The sequence below is a fragment of the Condylura cristata genome, unplaced genomic scaffold, assembly GCF_000260355.1.
Source record: "Condylura cristata isolate star-nosed mole 26May11 unplaced genomic scaffold, ConCri1.0 scaffold00019, whole genome shotgun sequence".
In the NCBI taxonomy this organism is placed as follows: Eukaryota; Metazoa; Chordata; class Mammalia; order Eulipotyphla; family Talpidae; genus Condylura; species Condylura cristata.
This window is the reverse complement of record NW_004567120.1, coordinates 2,034,504-2,053,205: the sequence shown is the minus strand read 5'-3', so window position 1 is coordinate 2,053,205 and position 18,702 is coordinate 2,034,504. Positions and strand designations below refer to the sequence as shown.

The 18,702-nt window shown below is 36.3% G+C and overlaps 1 protein-coding gene across 2 annotated transcripts in view; it reads left to right on the top strand.

The window, feature by feature from the left end:
- Positions 1-12,525, top strand: part of ZDHHC15 (zinc finger, DHHC-type containing 15) — a 79,222-nt gene extending 66,697 nt beyond the window's left edge. Inside the window, exons 11-12 of one of the 2 annotated variants that reach the window (XM_004685599.2) lie at positions 5,030-5,108; positions 11,768-11,849. In XM_004685599.2, the coding sequence (XP_004685656.1) occupies positions 5,030-5,076 (47 nt within the window). In that variant the 3' untranslated portion in view covers positions 5,077-5,108; positions 11,768-11,849. Of the gene's footprint in view, positions 1-5,029; positions 5,109-11,767 lie in introns of both variants that reach the window. The other variant, XM_012727261.1, reaches the window with a different exon arrangement.
- Positions 12,526-18,702: the final 6,177 nt, after the last annotated feature.

The window sequence follows — 18,702 nt, the reverse complement described above, 5'->3', positions numbered from 1 at the left end:
AGTGCAGCGCTTCAACCCGCTGCATCACCAGGGAGGGCCCATCCTGAGAATTTTTATAGAAGCAGAAATTTAAGTTATTGTGCCATATACCCTCTTTTTTCACATGTGGTTATCCATATTGCCCAACACTTTGTTGTTGTTTTTTAAACTTTTTTAAAATCATTTTTTCTTACATAATAGTAGCCCTATAGTTCTACTGCCACCGTATCACCTGTGAACTGTCACCATATTCCCTTGTGTCCCTCCCTCCCCTATTTTGACTCCCTTACCACCTCTCCTACCTTTCTATATGCCTCAGATCTATTATCAGCTTGCTAGTTAATTGATAAATGCTATTTGTTATCACTTCGTTTTTGGTTTTGTTTGTTTTTAAAGATTTATTTATTTATGCTTACAGAACTGGGGTAAAGGCCAGAGGTGCAGGGGCAGTGAAAGGATACACCAGAGACAGAGTGGGAAGCAGAACAGGCAGATCTATGAAGTACACCTCTGAGGGGAGCAGTGGGCGGGTCAGGAGAGGTCTGCCGCGCCATGTGGATCACCTGCTGAAGTGGCATTAGCTTCTTAGTGCTGTGTTTTAACCTGCTGCACCACCAGGGAGGGTCTGTTTTTGTTTTTTGATAGTTTTATATTTCTGAATTGAAAATTTATTTATTTCTGCTCTTTCATTTGGATGGCTTTTGTTAGTGATTCTCCCAGTGTCTGCCTTTCTCTTGTGTGCTTCTATTCTGGATTTTTGGTTGGTGATTACTATGGGGGTTACACCAAATTTACTGTCTAAAAAGTCCTTCATGAGCTGGTGTCAGCTCTCCAGTATTTTATTATAAAGGTCGTATCCTTTTCTTCGATTTTGTTGTTGAGTCAAGAACTCTCACAGCGCTTTGATTTTTGTATTCCTATTGTCATTGCTCAGGCATTTTTGTTTCATTTTTTTCTTGTAGTACTTTGAATATTTCTTGTTGTGCAACTTCTGTTTATCTGGGAAAGTATTATCGTCATATTTGAATGATTATTTGTAGGATAGAGTATTCTTTATTGTCAGTTCTTGTCTTTCAGGACTGTGAATATTTCATTCTGTTCTCTCCTTGCTTTAATGTGGACTGGATGGAAAAATGCACAAAATGAAGAAAGATGTAAAAAAAAAGGTGGACTGGGGTGAAATCTGAGGAAATCTTAATTTGTATTCCTGCAAAACTTCCTGTGCTTTAATTTTGTCAATTTAACAATTATATGTCCTGGTGTAAGTCATTTCACATTCTGAAATTTTTGTGCATTTCCTGGGTATCCATGCTTATTTTATTCCTTTGGTTGGGAAAATTCTTAGCTATTATTTCTTTAAATAGGGAGTTGCTCCCTTCTCTTCTTCACCTTCTGGAATACTCTCCATCCTGTATTTCTTCTTCTAATTGAATCTGATATTTCTCATATTTTCCTCATTTTTACCTAAATTATGTTTCTTTCCTTTTTCTGTTTAGGTGATTTGAACCTTTAACTTTTCTTTTTCTGAAATTCTCACCTCTGCCAGTTTAATGCTATTAAATGAATTTCTATATAAATCTTCATTTCATTAAGTATTTTGCATATGTTCTTTTAATATTTTCAAACTCTTTGATGAAGAATTTTACCACCTGGGTCTCCTTACAAGATCTTGAATTTGCCTATCAGTTTTTTATCTACCTGGCATTAGTTCATTTAGTATTTTTAGTATTGTTTTATAGTCTTTGATAGATCCTCTATTTCTGTATCCTTTATATATATATCCCAGAATGTCTTTTCTTCTCTGTTAGTCTTTCCATATTGTGTTTGGATAACCTTTGCTTTCAGGGCATGAGTGTTGCCCTGGGTTTACTTTTTGTTTGTTTGCTTTTGTGATTGGGTCACTATATATATATATATATTCTTTGAGAACCAAGTATAAAAAAGTCCTTCATTGCAGTCAATTCTTTATCAGCTTTCTATGGAATTACAAGATAAATAGGCCTATAATAACATCTTAGCAATCTGACCTTCCCATGAGTCATACCTTTCTGATTACAAATTTGGGGTGATTAAGTGAGTGATTCCCCCCCCCCCAATTTTCACATACATGAAAATTTGCCTAGAAAAACACATTACAGGATATTTTATTGAATAAATAAGTAGGACCATAATGTTCTATTAGCACAAAACATAATCTTGTGCTAGAGAACTTCAAAGGAGAAAGCTGTTCCAACATTCTGGTCTGGCTATAAAGGCTTTACAAAGGAGATAAAATTGAAGCCTTAAAGATTAGATAGGATGTGAATTGGTAGGTAACAAGGAATGAAGAGGTGGAAGTCATAAAGAAAGTGATAACTATGAAGAAAGTAAGATATCCTCAGCAAAAGTTTTGAACTGTGTCTAGTTAGGAACTCCTGGAAGTTAGAGACCTTACCACCTTCATTTCAGTATTCTCTAGTAAAATTTTCAAGTATACAACTAACAATGGTTGAATTTATTTTATGATGACTTATGGACATTGTCACATTTCAAAATCATAATTACTTTGTGAGTTGTATATATTAAATAACTCAGTTTTAAAGACGAGGCAATTTATGCACAGAGAAGTCCAAAGGTGCACAGCTAGTGAGTACATGTCACAGTGTGGTTCCAATGTCCAAACCCTTAGCCACTGTACCACTTAGTGTCTCTTCTTTGCCCTGACTTTTCAGTTTATAAGCCTATTTAAAAAAAAAAAAAAGAACATTTAAAAGAAAATTAATCTCAGTTCCTGTGCCTCTCACACCACAAATCAAAAAATGAGAACACATGAATTAGGTTCTAGCATGAGAATCATTTCTACATTCTTTCCCAGCTAAATGTATGACTTTTGGAAAGTTTCTTTTTCGGACCTCACTTTCAATTCTAAGTATCATCTTATCATCTGTTCCTAGCATTCTTACAACCAGACTCTAAACAGCTTATTCTCACACTTGTCATTTTTGTTTACTCAGGAGTTATAATCCTAGGTCTTATCCTTAAAGGCATCAACATAGTATACTGAGTCAGAGAGGAGCTACTCTTTTGGGTAGTTGGATATTTTCCAAGTGAAGTACTTCCCATATTTCTAGAAAACAATGGAGCGGCCATGCCCTCAGCTGCTGGAAAACACACTCATGCAATAATATCAATGTTTATTTTATTTTATTACCTCTGTTTTCCAACACAAAACTCTAGATTGCTATAGCCCCTGAAATATTGCAAGTCTCCAATCAGCTATTTCAGTTAAGAAAGTATTTCCCAAGAGTACATAATATTGTGGAGGGACAGAAAGATAAATAAAAGGTGGCTTTTACTATCAATAATTTGCAATTGTAGGATGGATTAGAAAGCTCTTAATTCTAACACAAAATTTATGCTTGTTGACATGAAGGTGATGTTAGCAGTTATATACTTTATACCTAGTGCATTCTTAGCTCCGTGTTATTAGGCTTTTTGAAAAGTCATAACGCATTTTTGCTTGAAAAACATAGAATAATTCATGATTTTTCTAGCAACCCAATAGTGTGTGGTACACAAGGTTGAGTGTGTGATTATTCGTGATGCTTAAACACTGAGCATATGAGCTAAAGTGATAAAAATTTTAAGGAAGAGACAGTACTTGAGCTAAATGTTACTAGGGTGTATAACACCTAGATAGATTTTTAGAAACAAGGAAATAAAATTCCAGATGTTTAGTATGACATGGAAATTGTGATAACACTAAAGAAGTCATCATCTATTCTGAAGCACAGGGTTGTGCGCAGAAATATTAGAAAGTTAATTTAGTCCTCAACAGGGGATAGCTTTATCTTTGCTTTCTTAGCTTAATATCTCTGGGGAGTGAGACCATGCAGGAGGCTGATAATTGGGTTTTTCCGTTCAGACTGTGCCAAATATGAGTTTGGGTTGCAGTGGAAAAAGTAAAAAGACCATTTAACAAAACTAAAAACCAGTTTCAGAAAGGGTGCATTTGCCAAGTCACAGCTACCTGTTAGCAAAAATCAGCAAGGCAAGTAATTTGTTGCACTTCCAGAACTGCCTTTCATACTCTCACAATTGCCTTCTTGGTAGAAATGTGCAGGTGTGTTGAGATGTATGCTTAAGATTTGCTGCCTTCTCTCTCTCTCTCATATACACACACATATATGTCACTGAACAGTGGGCCAAAGACAGACATTCTGTAGCAATTTTTACTTTTTCACTCCTCCTTAAAGAAGCCAGAAGCCTTGTCTCTGGAATTTCTCTGGTAAATAAAGTAGTGTCACAGTTTGCTATCCTGTTGTGGCAAGGGTAACCCACTCTGTCTGGCCTCTACTTTTAAGGACCCTAGATCTCACAGTATGAGAGCACTCTAAATGGCACTTTGACCTCATAAAAGAGAATGTACTAAGCAGAAACTAAGGGATGATCTCTGTCAAGTTTTTTTTTTTTTAATCTCAGTGCCAAATGCATTATCGTGCAGGGTATATAAGGAAAGTGATTATATATACATTAAGCAAGCTGATTCAGAATATTACTTGTTATCCCAAAAGGTGAGGGATTGGAAACAAAAACATTACCATAAATAATATTTCTTATTGATTCCAAAACCTCTTATTCTCTAGATACCTGATTCCTGTTTAAAAACACCCCAATACCTAAAGTACTGTAGTAACTATTTCAATTATGTCTATTGAAATAACAGCAAGACAGGATAATTCTGCCAGTTGCAAGACACAAAATATTCCATTAAAATCAGACGATGTTGAGCTGTCATTACAGCTATTTAAGTCAAATGCCAGCCAGTATCGTAGATCAAATAATGCTCGTAAATCAAATAATCTTAGTTCATAGTCAAATAGGCTGGATAGTTTCAGAAATTGCATATCTGGAGTGGTAGCAAATGGTTCACAGTAGGATACCCATCTTTAGAGACTGTAGATGTCTGCTGCCTTCAGGTATTGAACAGGAAGGAAACATCAGTGAATGAACACCCCCCCCCCCATACAAGAGAAAGGCATTTGATCACCTTCACTTCTCATCCTTGCAGATTACCCTGAAGGCTCATCATCTCTTGCAGTGGAAACGGAAACATAGCTGCTTTCACATTTCCTTCATCTCTCAGAAAGGTCAGTATTCTGAAGGAAACACAAACCATAGCCACCTGAATAGCTAAGAGACAACCTTGAGAGCAGATCTAGAGAAGGAATATGTCCTCTCAGTGGTGAACAAGTTGTTAAGTTCTTCACTCTTGTATTGGTTATAATCAGACTATTCACTAATCAAAGATCCCAGGGTATCCCCAAACAGCCAAACAACCCATTCAGGCTATTTTTTTGTACTGTGAATTATAATCTTTCTCCTGGTGCATTTTGGGTCTCTGAAATGATACAGATTACAAATAGGTTCTTTTGCCTGACTTCATTGTGTCGGTTAATAACTTACACATGTACCTACTCACAGGCAAAAGGCACCATCGTAACATTCCAGTCCTCGAAAAATGCTACTAATTCATTCATCAGTGACAGGAAATCTTATCCATGGAATACTCTGTGGCTTAGTGGAAAGCTAACCAGCCTTCCCCTTGCAACAGTCACAGGTACATAAACCTGTGGAATTCAGTGTTATGAGAATTTTAATAATAGACATACCATGAAGTGCGAGGCTCTGATCTGATAAAGCTTCTAAATATATTTCCATGAAAAACCTAGCAATTATTAAGAAACCTATCAATTTGTGAGTTTTCAGAACTTTCACTTCTTTCTCATATCATACTCTGATATATACCATATAAATGCTCTATAAGTCCTTACATATGCCAACCACTTTTCTATGTACTTGATACATGTTATTTGTTATTTAATCCTCACATCAAATCTGTAAGGTGAGTGTTACTATTTTCAACTTCCTTATAGAAAAGCTGAAGTCCAGAGAAGCTAAATCATCTATCCAGCTAGTAAGTAGCAAACATAATATTGCATCCCAGGTCTCCCTGGCCTCATATCATGTACTTTCCACCATGGCAGTACATTTTAAAACTTCACTTGGGCTTAGAAATTATAAGCAATTATAAGTGAATTGCAGCATCACTTACAGTCAAAGATTAAGCAGAGAAAAGAATTAAATGTGTCTTCTGCCCAAAGCCCTGTTTAATGTGAGGTAAGACAGCTGCTAAGGGAGTATTATCTTGATTTCAGTCTTAATTAGTGCTTACCTTTCTCCCCTTGTAATGTTCGCATTCACAATGGGTTTTCTATGGAGCACTGGTGTAATGACATCTTAACACATATTAAAGTGGGGGGGGGCGATTTCTCTGACAATTAAATTTAGGGAACCCTGAATAAGCAAATTTATCTACTAGTAAATGTAAGGACTTATACTATTCTGAGAAACAAAAGTTCAGTAAGTGAATAAATTCTTCACAAACTTATATGACCTTTTATTTTCAGAACATTTTCATTGAAAAGTAAATCATAAAATATAGTTTTGATGCAATTCCCTTGAAAATCAAAATTACCTTAAGGAATGATCTCCCCAGGACATTTGATTCAAATAAATTAACTGATTTTAATGCTTTAAGAACAACAAAGTCACAATCTGATACTAATAGAAGTGTTTGGAAACATTGGAGAAAAAAAAGGCAGAATCATTTCAAAACTTATCAAGAGATGAAATTTTTAATGTACATTGATAATATATGTAGTGTTTATAACAACTCCAAATGAATAATAACCTGAATGTCTATCAATAGGAAAATTGAGTGAGTTATATGTGTCTGAATTATTAGATATTTTGTAAGTTCCCTTTGTTTTCATTCAAATTCTTTTTATTCATTTTATTGTTATTGCAGTACCATTATTTTATGACCTTACCAGTGTTTTGAAAGTTTAGGCGTTCCCCCTCCAAGGGGGGGGCAAACCCATTGTCTCCAGAGCACTCCTACACCCATGGCACCAACAGTCTCATCACAGCCCACTGTGAGCTCTTCCCCAACCCTTCTCCTCCCTTCTCCTGCCCCTGCTCGATGCCCCCTAGGATCTGGTCTACTTGCTAATTTTGTCTTTTTCCTGACCCTTTGTTCAGTTTCTTTGTAATCCTTCTACAAGTGAAACCATCTGATAGTTTCCTTCTGCAACAGTCAGTTTTCAATGGTTGATTTTAAAATTTGTCTTTGATCCTTTGTTTGGTTTCTGTATTGCACATATGAGTGATACGGTACAGTATTTATCTTTCTCCTTATAGCTTATGTCACTCAATCACTCTAGCTCCATCCGTGTTGCCACATATAGCATGAGTTTGTCTTTTTTGACTGCTGAGTAGTATTCTGTTGTGTGTAAATACCACCTATTCTTGATGCCCTCATTTGTTTTGGGGCACTCAGGTTGTTTCTATATCTTGCCTGTTGTGCTGCAATAAACATGGGGCTGCCGGTTTCCTTTCAAATTAGGGTTTTTGTATTTTTGGGTAGATATCTAGGTGTAGGATTTCTGAGTCATGTGACAGATCCATTTTTAGTCTTTTCAGAAACTTCCACACAGCTTTCCATAGGGGCTGGATCAACCTACATTCCCACCAGCAGTATAGGAGGGGTCCTTGTTCTCCACATCCTCACCAGCATTTGTTTTTTCTGGTCTTGATATGGACTATTTTTCAGGTATGAGATGAAGCTCATTGTAGTCTTGATTTATATTTCTCTAATAAGTGATTATGAACATTTTTTCATGCACCTGTTGCTCATTTTTGGAGAAGTACCTATTTCGGTTCTCTGCCCATTTTTTGATTGATTATTTGTTTCTTTTTTGTTGAGTTGTATGAGTGCTTGGTACACCTTTGATATTAGTCCCCTGTCAGATATACAGTGTGCAAATATTTTCTCCCATTTGGCAGCATGTCTTTTCATTTTAATTATAGTTTCTTTAGCTGTGAAGAAGCCTTTTAGCTTGATTTAGTCCCAGTTATTGATATTTTCTTTTGTTTTCCTTGCTGCTAGATAGGAATCTGTAAAGATATCTGAGGTTCATGGCTTGGAATGTTTTGCCTGTGTTTTCTTCTATTTATATTATGGTTTCAGGTGTTACATCCAAGTCTTTTATCCATCCATTCAAAATGTTTAAAAAAATGAGGGATAAAGTGAATGTTCATCTATTTACAGGTTAAAATTAACAAATGCCAATCTGGTTTTCCATGTCATATCAATTGTCATATATAAAAAAATTGTCATAATTGTTAAACAAAAGTTTGTAGATGATAGTTTCTTTAAAACTGAATGACAAACTTGGGAGAAATATTTGCAAAATATATAGCACACAAAATTTAACATCCTTAATTACAAAGCTTTGCAAAACACCATTTGGAAATGGACTAAGGATGTAGTCAACAAAATGGAAATTAAAATGAAGAATAAACATTAAAGTTGTACAACTTCACTAGAAAGAACTACAAATTAAAATAACATCAAATATCAACTTTTGTCTACTATTACAGCTTTTACATTATTTAGTGTTGCAGGAACATGTTGAAACATGTTCTTATATACTGCTGATATAAGGTTAAATTCAGGAGTCCCCTTTTGAGGCTAATTTAGTAATATATACAAAGAGCTCAAAATGGTCATACAATTTTATCTGATAACTTCATTTTAGGAGTCCATATTAATGACATAATCAAAGTTCTACACAACAATTCATTATTGATTTAATAGAAGAAAATTAGGAACCAATGACTGTCCATAGGCAGTGATAAAATGCTACTTCATTATAGCGAAATATTCTGCACCATTAAAAGTAATTATTCTTGGGCCCTCCCTGGTGGCACAGCAGGTTAAAGCACAGCACTGAGAAGCTAAAGCAACTTCAGCATGAGTTCGATCCCCGCCCTGGAGCTTATCCACAGGGCGCAACAGACCTCTCCTGACACACCCACTGCTCCCCTCATCAATGTACTTCAGTCAGTCGGCCTGTTCTGCTCCCCACTCTGTCTCTGATGAATTCTCTCATTGCCCCTGCACCTCTGGCCTGTACCCGCATTCTGTATGCATAAATATATAAATCTATAAAAAAAGTAATTATTCTTGGGCCCTCCTTTGTGGCACATAGCACTATGAACATAGCGATCCTCAGCCACTGCAGCACAAATTAGATTCCCAGCTGGGGTGGGGGTTATCCACATGGTGTGCCAGATCTCTCATGACCTGGCCACTGCTCCCCTCAGCACTGTATTTCATTCTACCTGCCTGTTGTGCTCCCTACTCTGTCTGGTGAATCCTCTCACCTCCCACACCTCTGGCCTATACCCCAGTTCTTATATGCAAAAATAAATACATCTTTTAAAAAAAGTAATTATTTTTAAGAATAACTAATAGGGCTATAGGGGGAAAAGCTGTAGGTGTGCAATTTAGTTTTAACAGTACATTTTTATCAGTTCGTTGATATATAATTTACATGTCATATAATTTGACCTCTTAAAGTGTACAGTTCACAGGCATGAAACTAGGCCACTCACACCATACACAAATATTAACTCATAATGGATTAAAGATTTAGATATAAGACCTGAAATAATAAAACATAGGCAAAACACTTTGTGACTTTGGTTTCTGGGGTCATTTGGAGGACTTAGCTCAAATAGCAAGTGAAACAAATGTGAAAATAAGCACAGAAGATACTATCAAATTAAAAAGATTGTGCACAGTGAAAGAAACTATCACTAAAATTAAAGACACCCTACTGAAAGAGTGAAGTATTTGTATATCATATGTCTGATAAGGGGCTCATGTCCAAAATCTGCAAAGAACACATATCACTCAATAACAAAATAAAACTAGTAACTCAATCAAAAAGGGGTAGATGAGCTAAATAGATACTTCTCCAAAGAACATGGATAGATAACCAAGAAGCACATGAAAAAATGTTCATTATCATTTATCAGGTAAGTGCAAAACAAAAATCACAATGAGATACCTCCTCATACCAGTGAGAATGGCTCTATCAAAACTTCCAGAAATAACAAATGTTGACAAGGATGTGCAGAAAAAGGAACCCTGCTACATTGTTTATTAGAATGTAGTCAATGTTCAACCTCTATGTAAAAGTATATGTAGGTTTCTCAGAATGTTACAAAAGAATTCTACCATATGATCCAGCTAATCTACTCAATGTATTTATCCAAAGAATACAAAGACATTAATCCAAGGTGATATATATGCACTCCTATGTTCATTACAATGAGATTTACAATAACTACTCAGCTTACAATAAAAGTGAAATCTTGCCACCTGGAACATCAATGGAACTGGAAGGGATTATGTTAAGTGAAATAAATCAGAAGTAGAGAGACAAATACCAGATTATCCCACTCATGTAGAATACAAAGAAACAAAGGAACAGATGGAACAAACCCTAGAAATCTGACTGTACAGTTGAGCATCCCAGAAGGGGCTATTGAAATGGAGAGTCACAAAGCAGGATGGTTCACAGTGTCTGTGGTGGAGGATTATTGGTGATTGGCATTGGGTGTGGTGTCACAGCATACATACGAACATACGACTATACCCCTAAACCATATACTGCGTTGTAAGTCAGTATACAGAAAAATTAAGCCACCCATAATCACTGTACCTAAAGATAACTCATATTAACATTTTTATCGTATCCTTTTCAATATTTTCTATGAATAAATTTTTTAAAGTATTGCGATCTTACTGTATTTTTTGAATCTGCTGTTTTCACTAGTACCAAATGTAACTTCCTTTGTCACTGCAATGCTTATTTACTATTTCTCTGCTGTGCAATGACACTTTGTCCAATATTTCACTATTATTGAGTAAGGCTATAAAAAATATCAATGAAGAGCCTCTCTTCTGCCCACCTGCACCTATGTAGATGCTCCTTTTCACCGTCCTCCCTTTCAGCAGCCCTCCTGCCTGCCTGCGCCCTGTGCCCATGCTGGGGCTTCTCTTCACTGACTTCTCCCCTTGCTGCCCACCGTGACCTTGGAGGTGCCCTTTTAATGAGCCTGCCCCTCTTGGGGCAGCCCTTTCTGCCCATTTGTGTCTGTGCAAGCATTCTTCACCCACCTCTCCCTTTTCTTATAAAACTGCCCTTTGGGGTTAAAAAATTCCCAAGTGGACATAAACAATCTTCATTATAATTTTCTTAGGATAGAATCCTAGAAACAAAACTACGTAATGAACTTTTTAAAGACTTAAAGATATGGCTGAATTGTTTATCTTATGCTAGCTACTTGAATGCCTACTATGTACAGATATTTTTTAGGTAGATTCTTATCATATCTATTTGACAAATGAAAGGACATAGGTCTATTGGCACTATTTCTCCAGAGTCACAGAGATAGCAAGCAACAAGCTAGAACTCAAATTCAGTATTGCTCAACTTCAAAATTCATGTTATTTTCATGTGAATTCCAAAAATAAATTGATTATCAAATCATTTTATATTTACTAGGGAGAAATGTGGAAAGTACAAATAAAAGCAGGGTATATGAAAGTGAATTACCAATGAATTAACCACTTTCAACAAATTAGTATTGTTCTGTGGTTTGCTTCCAGATACAAGTTAGTATTGCTCTGTGTATTGTTCCTGATACAGTTTCTGAATTAAAGTAATTACAACATAGGAGTTTGCATCTTGCCCTTTTAAGTTAATGTTTTCAATGCTGACCCATACTTATAAAAATAATTTTAAAGGTTGCATATTATTATCAATGGATGTTACCACATGGATATTTATAGTTGTTCAACTCACCTGTGAATTTCTTCTTTTCATCCCAGGACTCTCCACGATGCTGACAGACTTCAGTGTTGAGAACCATACTGATCTGCAAAATAAGTCACTGGCAAATTGAAGCCTTCACTGTTTGAAAGTTTTCCATCAAATAGTTGCTCTGCAGATAGGTGTTTCAGGACTTTACAAGTTACTTCACTATCTGACTGAACTCATCAGTTTGACGGTTGTTATTTTCATGCCAGTCTTCCACTCTTTCTGTCTTCACTTCCCCTCCCCCAGTCTGCGAACGCCTAAATGTGACACACATTTATCTTTCCAGAGCTTCTTTTCATTCAGCTTTTGGGATAAAGGGGAGTCCTAAAGATTTCCTTGGAGTCTTTAATTCCCCTGAAAAGAGTATGAATCATATCTCTAGGGTCTTTGTGGTACTGAGGAGAATAAGAATGCATTTGCTGTATATGTGAATTAAAAGCATACACATATGCGGCCAATTTATATGGAATTCTGCTGTGATGTTGTGAAAATCAAGGAAGGTTAGAAAAAAGTCTGAGGTTTATGTCTAATCATACTTCCCCCTAAATATCTTTGTAAATATTTGCTGAACTTTGATTACCATCCCTATGTCAGATGCCTAAAATTCAAAAGGGAGATTCAGCAAACAGTGACCAGAGTCGCTGAATTGGGAATTGAATAACGTAAAACCTGTTCTCTGTCATAAGTGTGTATTGTTGTGAAGGAACCAGAGTTAATAGTGTAAGATCAGATTTCATTCTATTAAAACAACAGCTGTTGTTTTAAAGTCTTTAGTGCCAGGCTGTAGTAAAATTCTCCAGTTACTTTTATTCTTTTCTCTACTACTTAGATTTATTTTAGCCTTTATGAGTTACTTTTATAATGGAAAAATAAAACCTAGGCCTAACTTAGGAATTGTAGGTTTTGTGTAGGGATCTAAGGGTGATTCTAAAGTTTAGTTACAATACCAGTTATAAAGTTTCACAGTTGAAATTAGTGTAAGGATTAGCATTAAAGATCAGTTGTCTGGTAGAGGTTAGTGTACAGATAGTGATAACCTAACAGTAATGTACCAATCCTTTCTCTTTTTTTTTCTTTTCTTTAGTTTCAGTGATAGCCATTAAGATTGTTTACATCTATTTCCCATTTATTTATAATCAGCTTTTTTTTTTATTCCTAGTGCCTGAATCAGTGATTATGGACACTAATGCTGCTTCTTTATAATGATAATTACTATACCTTAGAGTACTGATGTTGTTGTTTTTTTTTTTTTCTGAGCTAGTGCTCTAGTGCCCAGCTACTGACAATAGAACCCCCAACTCTTATAAAAATCAGTGGGAGTTAGAGACATCTTACAGATAGACATCAAGGAGGTGAGCTCCTAGAAGGATGTTAGATTTACTGAATTGTCTCTCCTAAAGCCTTTTTGAGTTAAAATGAGTTGCTTACCACAAACAATTCTGTATTCAGGCTCCTGTGGAGCTGAGAAAGGGAGCAATCTAGCTACTTAAAGCAATAAAAGCCCTGTTCATATCAACTCTCTTAAGTAATTGTGTTCCAGGTAAGACATGTAGCACAAATTAAATTGATGTAGCCAACATTTTGTTTTAGAGATATTAGACATGGGTAACACTGTTAGGGCCAGGGACTGTTTCTTAAACTCAGACAATAAGAAGCAGCTTAGAAGACTAAGCACAGTAAAATCATCTGTTCAGACAGGAAGATGTTTCCCCTTTCTCTCTCCCTGGAAAACACTGTCTTGTTTAAACTTCTCTTGAAAGCTTTTATGGCTGCCCACATGGTCTTGTGATTGATGCAGCTTGCCTTTTATTCCTGTAGAAATGTATCCTTCTCTAAAGGTAGCAATTACTTACTTCCACAGCCAGTGTGCCTCAAAGAAATTATTTCCCTTTCCCATTTGTCATATTCTGCCAAGGGTTTAGACAGAGCAGCTGCTAACTATGACTCAAAGTCAAGGAGGAATCCAGAACTTTGATTCACAGTGTATATCACATTACATTTCACATTGTTTGACCTCACAGAAATCGGATCATAAATGACAGTGTCAGGAAACTACAGGGAACCACTAGAATGGTCAAGCTAAGAAAAGCTATTCTGCAAAGCTGATTGTTGAATGTCTTACATACTTAACACTGAATTCAAAAGTATAAAATCAAGATTTTCCCTGGGATCTTACAGAAGTAAAGAAAACCTATTCCTGTCACAGCACTTTGATTCCACTAGTTTGTATACTCTGTCTGGTAAGATCCCTATCTATATATTGAGTATTGACTGCATACATAGGTCTCCCCCCAAAATTGGTTGACTATAAAGAAGACAGAGAGCTTTGTTTGATAGTTAAGAATACCCTGATCTGACTCATGTGCTTTTCCTTGGGGCCCTGTCCAGTAACCTGTGGAATCTCATTCCCCAATATTTGGTACCCATCTTCCCCACTTGAAAATAAACACACTCATTGTTAGGATCCTACCACTGAAAGGTGCTAAGTAATTCCCTAGTGCTCTTAAATGTCTTTACATTTAACTATAACAGTATTTCTAAGCAAACCAGTGTGCTCCGTTCCTTCTTCCATGCTCTCATTGCTGATTTGTTCTTACAGAACTTAAGAGTATTTTTTTAATGTTCTTCCATTCATTCCAATAATGTCCATGGGAAAAAAGACAGAATGGAAATTATTTTCTCCATAGTACAGCTGGAAAATTGATAGCAAAAGGCATGAAGTATCCCCAAAAGGCACATAGCTGTCTTGGACAGAATTCAGTTACCTGTCTAGTACACTGTTAGGATGACTTGCTTCTCAGTACTGCAAACTGACACAGAACAGCTTAGAACATTGACAGCCATTAAGGCAGAATCACATTTCAGACAAGTCCCATTTTGTACCAAGTCAGAAAGTGTGCAGTTTTCTATGTGACAGAAATGTAATATGTGCCTCTTTCTCCCATTGGCCCCATGTGACGTGTTTCACACTGCATGGCATCTGCCAGTGCCATCATTTCCTGTGGCACCATAGAGCCCATTCTCAGGGCTCTCTTTGCTAGGGAAAATGGGCTTCCCTATGTTTGTGCCAAATTGCACAAAGTATAGACATTGAGCTAATGGAGATTTAAGCACAATTCTATCAGGTATGTTTTGAGAGTGTTGAATATACATTATTGTAACATCCATCTGAAATTTAACATGTCCCAGATTCACAGGAATGTAACAGTCAAGCAAAGCCTATCTTTTCTGCCTCTCATCACACATATATTTGTGAGTGCATGCATGGGCACACACAACAGCTGCCAAACTTTGTTGCCTGGTAATCAGGATCGAATACTTTGAAGGAATGATTCTCTATCCTTTCCTTTTAGGAAAAAATCCTAGCGGTCCCTGCAAATAAAGTACATTCCATTTATACATCCCAGAATCTCTGTTCCCAGAATGGTTAAGATACTCATTTGGTGCAAAAGACATATAACAAGATTGTTAGACCCTTCCATAAGTCCCATGTTCTTAGAAAATCCGTGAGTTCCATCTAGTCAGTAGAAATTGATTTTTTACATGTACCGCACTTCTTTAACCATAATTGTAATGAACCATATTAAATTGTAGTCTTGCACGCAGCTGTTATCTAATATAATAATGAATGGGTGATCTAATAGCATGCAACCATGACTGTCTGCTTCCTCAAAAGAGCTAGGGCTCTGTCCTGCACAGTATTCTGAACTATTAGTTGTGTTCTTAGTAAGCAGCCTGGTGTACGGTCATCAGCACAATGAGTTAAAACATAATAAAATGTAAAGTATCAGGAAATAGATTCAAATATGGGGTAGCATTACGGAGTGGAAAAAGCAAAATGGTAAAATTCATTCAAGGAGTAATTGCTGTCACCCTGCTGGTTAAATCAGCAAAGGGATAAGGCAGGAAATCTGGTAATGGGTGGCCATAATATATGAAATGCATTGGAGAGCCAGAGAAAGAAAGGAATTGGGGATCTGAGTATTTAAGCTCATGTTGCCAATTAGTTACAAATCCTTTTTCCCACTATCTGCTCAAAGTGATTGTTTATCGTATTCTTAGAATCATGTGTCTTTCTGCAGAAGTGCTCACAAATGCTGGCCAGCTTTAGCCTATGTCCTTCATTAAAAGCATATGCTTAAATTTGTCGTTTCTTTTATATACTATGGTTTTGTTAAAGAGTGTTGGCAAAGCCTCATGGAAGTTTCTGTACATCTCACTTCAGGAGATATGGTGATGTTTATTCACTCCTTGGTTGATTGGTGTATGTTGTATTTAGACTCCTCTCTATTATTGTCCAAAGATTTTTGCCTATGCCCATTATTTCTCATGTCCTACCTGAGTATGAGTTGGGAAATTAGCAGCAATGGCTGTTAGCTAGAAAACTGGCTGGTGGGATTTAATCATGTTCAGCCTCTGTTTAGCCTCTCATATTTTGCCTTTTCACTCTATTTTTTTTAAAGATTTATTTATTAATACAGAACTGGGGTACAGGCCAGAGGTACAGGGGCGGTAAGAGGATTCACCAGAGACAGAGTTGGAAGCAAAGCAGGCAGATCCACAAAGTACACTGTCGAGGGGAGCAGTGGGCCAGTCAGGAGAGGTCTGCTGCACAATGTGAGTCAATCCTGGGGCGGGTGGGGTTTGAACTCAGGCTGAAGTGGCTTTAGCTTCTTAGTGCTCTGCTTTAACCTGCTGTGCCACTAGGGAGGGCCCTTCACTCTATTTTAATACCTAAAAAAAAAAAGGCTTATATACCGGAGGATGGTGTGACTTTAGTTTTGCCTTTCCTTGCATTCAAGACTATTTTTATTATTCTCCAGGTGCATGTAACCTGAAAAAAAAATTTTTGAATAGACCCACATTGAGTAAGCCTCAAATAAAGTTCCCCTCAATAGACGCACCATTTGCACAGAATTCTCTCCAGAGAGAATGAAGAAAAACCTGCGCCACCCCCATTAGCTACTATGTAAGACAGAAGTCATTAAAAATGCAGAGTATTGGAAGCTGAAGTTTGGAAAAGTCACTGCCAACCTTGACTAAACAATAATAGAGAACCTGATCATTTGGGAAAGGCCCAACACTTAGAGGTCTGACTATAAAGACCAGAAAGAAGTCTCTGATACAAGTTAAGCTTGTTTTAAAAAAGGTGCTTTGGCCTACCTCGGTAAGTAGCTCAAACATCCTAGGTAAAATCTCACATGATTTGCTGCAATGTACCTGCTACAGACAGCTTAATTTGCATGACAAATACAATGTAAAATACTCAAGTACTAGGAACAAAAGACAGCTAATTTATTTCTATATTAAAAAGACGTAAAAGAGACCTTTACTGCAAATCTGATTTGAGTAGCGGTTACCAGAGAAGTTCAAGTACCGACATTTAAAGGGAAACTTTGGTTTACAGATATAAAGATATACATATAATGATTTATGCTGAAATGTGTAGACATTGATATGCACTTTTATAAACAAAATTTTCAAATTAATTTTCTCATCAATAATCAATGATACTAAAAAACTAGTCAGATTCTCTGCATATCAAATACTCCCATAGCAGCATTAATGCTTACACTTAAAACTCTGGGGATTTTATGATGGGATGGGGCATGGGATGACAAGTCTAAAGTAAATCTGGCTGTAGCATTTAATTTCAATGAAAATACAGTTTACTATACAGGGCAAGCAACTCTTTTGTTACTTGGAACATTAAAGAATGTAGATTACCAGTTAGTCAAAACCTGTCATTAAGTTATATTTACAATGCACGGTCATACCATACATAAATTACCCTAGACAATTAGAAAATACTTATTAATGTAGTTCAGAGGGTTGACAGAAATACAGTCTTAATAATAGACAAAGATTATTAGATAATGATAGTGAACATTCAAACCCAGAAACATTCTGAGAATTGTTCCAACAAGCACAAATTTGAATTTAGGAACAGTGAGTCATTGAAACGGATTCTGATTTTTGCTATAGACTTAGATCTTTTGATTTCCTAAGTTATCTTGACCTAAAGATATGTTGGTGTTATCTATGTGCAGGGTAGGGCAAATGCTGGAATTTAATCACTTCCTTGAATTTTATAGAATATGTCAGTGGAGACACAAAGACTGGCTTCTGTGTTTACAGCTTTATCTGGCTCCTTGGTCTTTAGTGAAGGTTAAACAGTTGATTTACCAGTAAGCAGCAAATTCCTGGTTCTATGGCATAACAGGAATTGCTAACTGGCTTCAAGCCTATGCAGATGGCTTTGCTCTCTTGCCTGCTAGGCCTGGGGAAGGGAAGTGCTTCCAAGAATGTGTAATATGTTCACTTTAGATACTCTCTACAAATGCGAATCTAAAGTTCCTTCAGAACCACAAGAGTTTGTATTACTTTTATATAAAGAGATAAAGAAATCAAGAGGGAATACTGGAGGAAATAAATGATAGGAAACATTAATTTTAACCCCTTTCTCATTTGATTACCATCATAAATACTTAAGCCATATATTTCCTACCTATCGTCAATCTACTAAAATTGCCATTTTAAGGGTAAAATTATCTCTTTTGTCTGTCCTAATAGTTATTTGATCCAGACAAATTTAGATTTGCATTTCTATCAATGCCTCTGTCTTACTATCTTAATAAAATCACCCAGAGGACCTATTTCTAAACATGTTTAAAGTTTCATTTGCCATAAATTTATGACGTTTTGTTTTTATTTGTTGAATGTTTTTGATAATCTTAGTTAAGCCGAAACACCTTTGCCTTCATCCAGCTGTTTTTAAAAAGTGTAGATGCTATAATCCTCGTTGATAAATAAAACAGTTTATGGAGTCTTTTCAGTGCTACCCAAGCTAACTTTTAAAAATATATCTACTCGTAATAATTCTCACTGCCATGAGCTATCTCATCTTTGGGAATATTATGATTACCGACCAAACCAGGTCATGTCA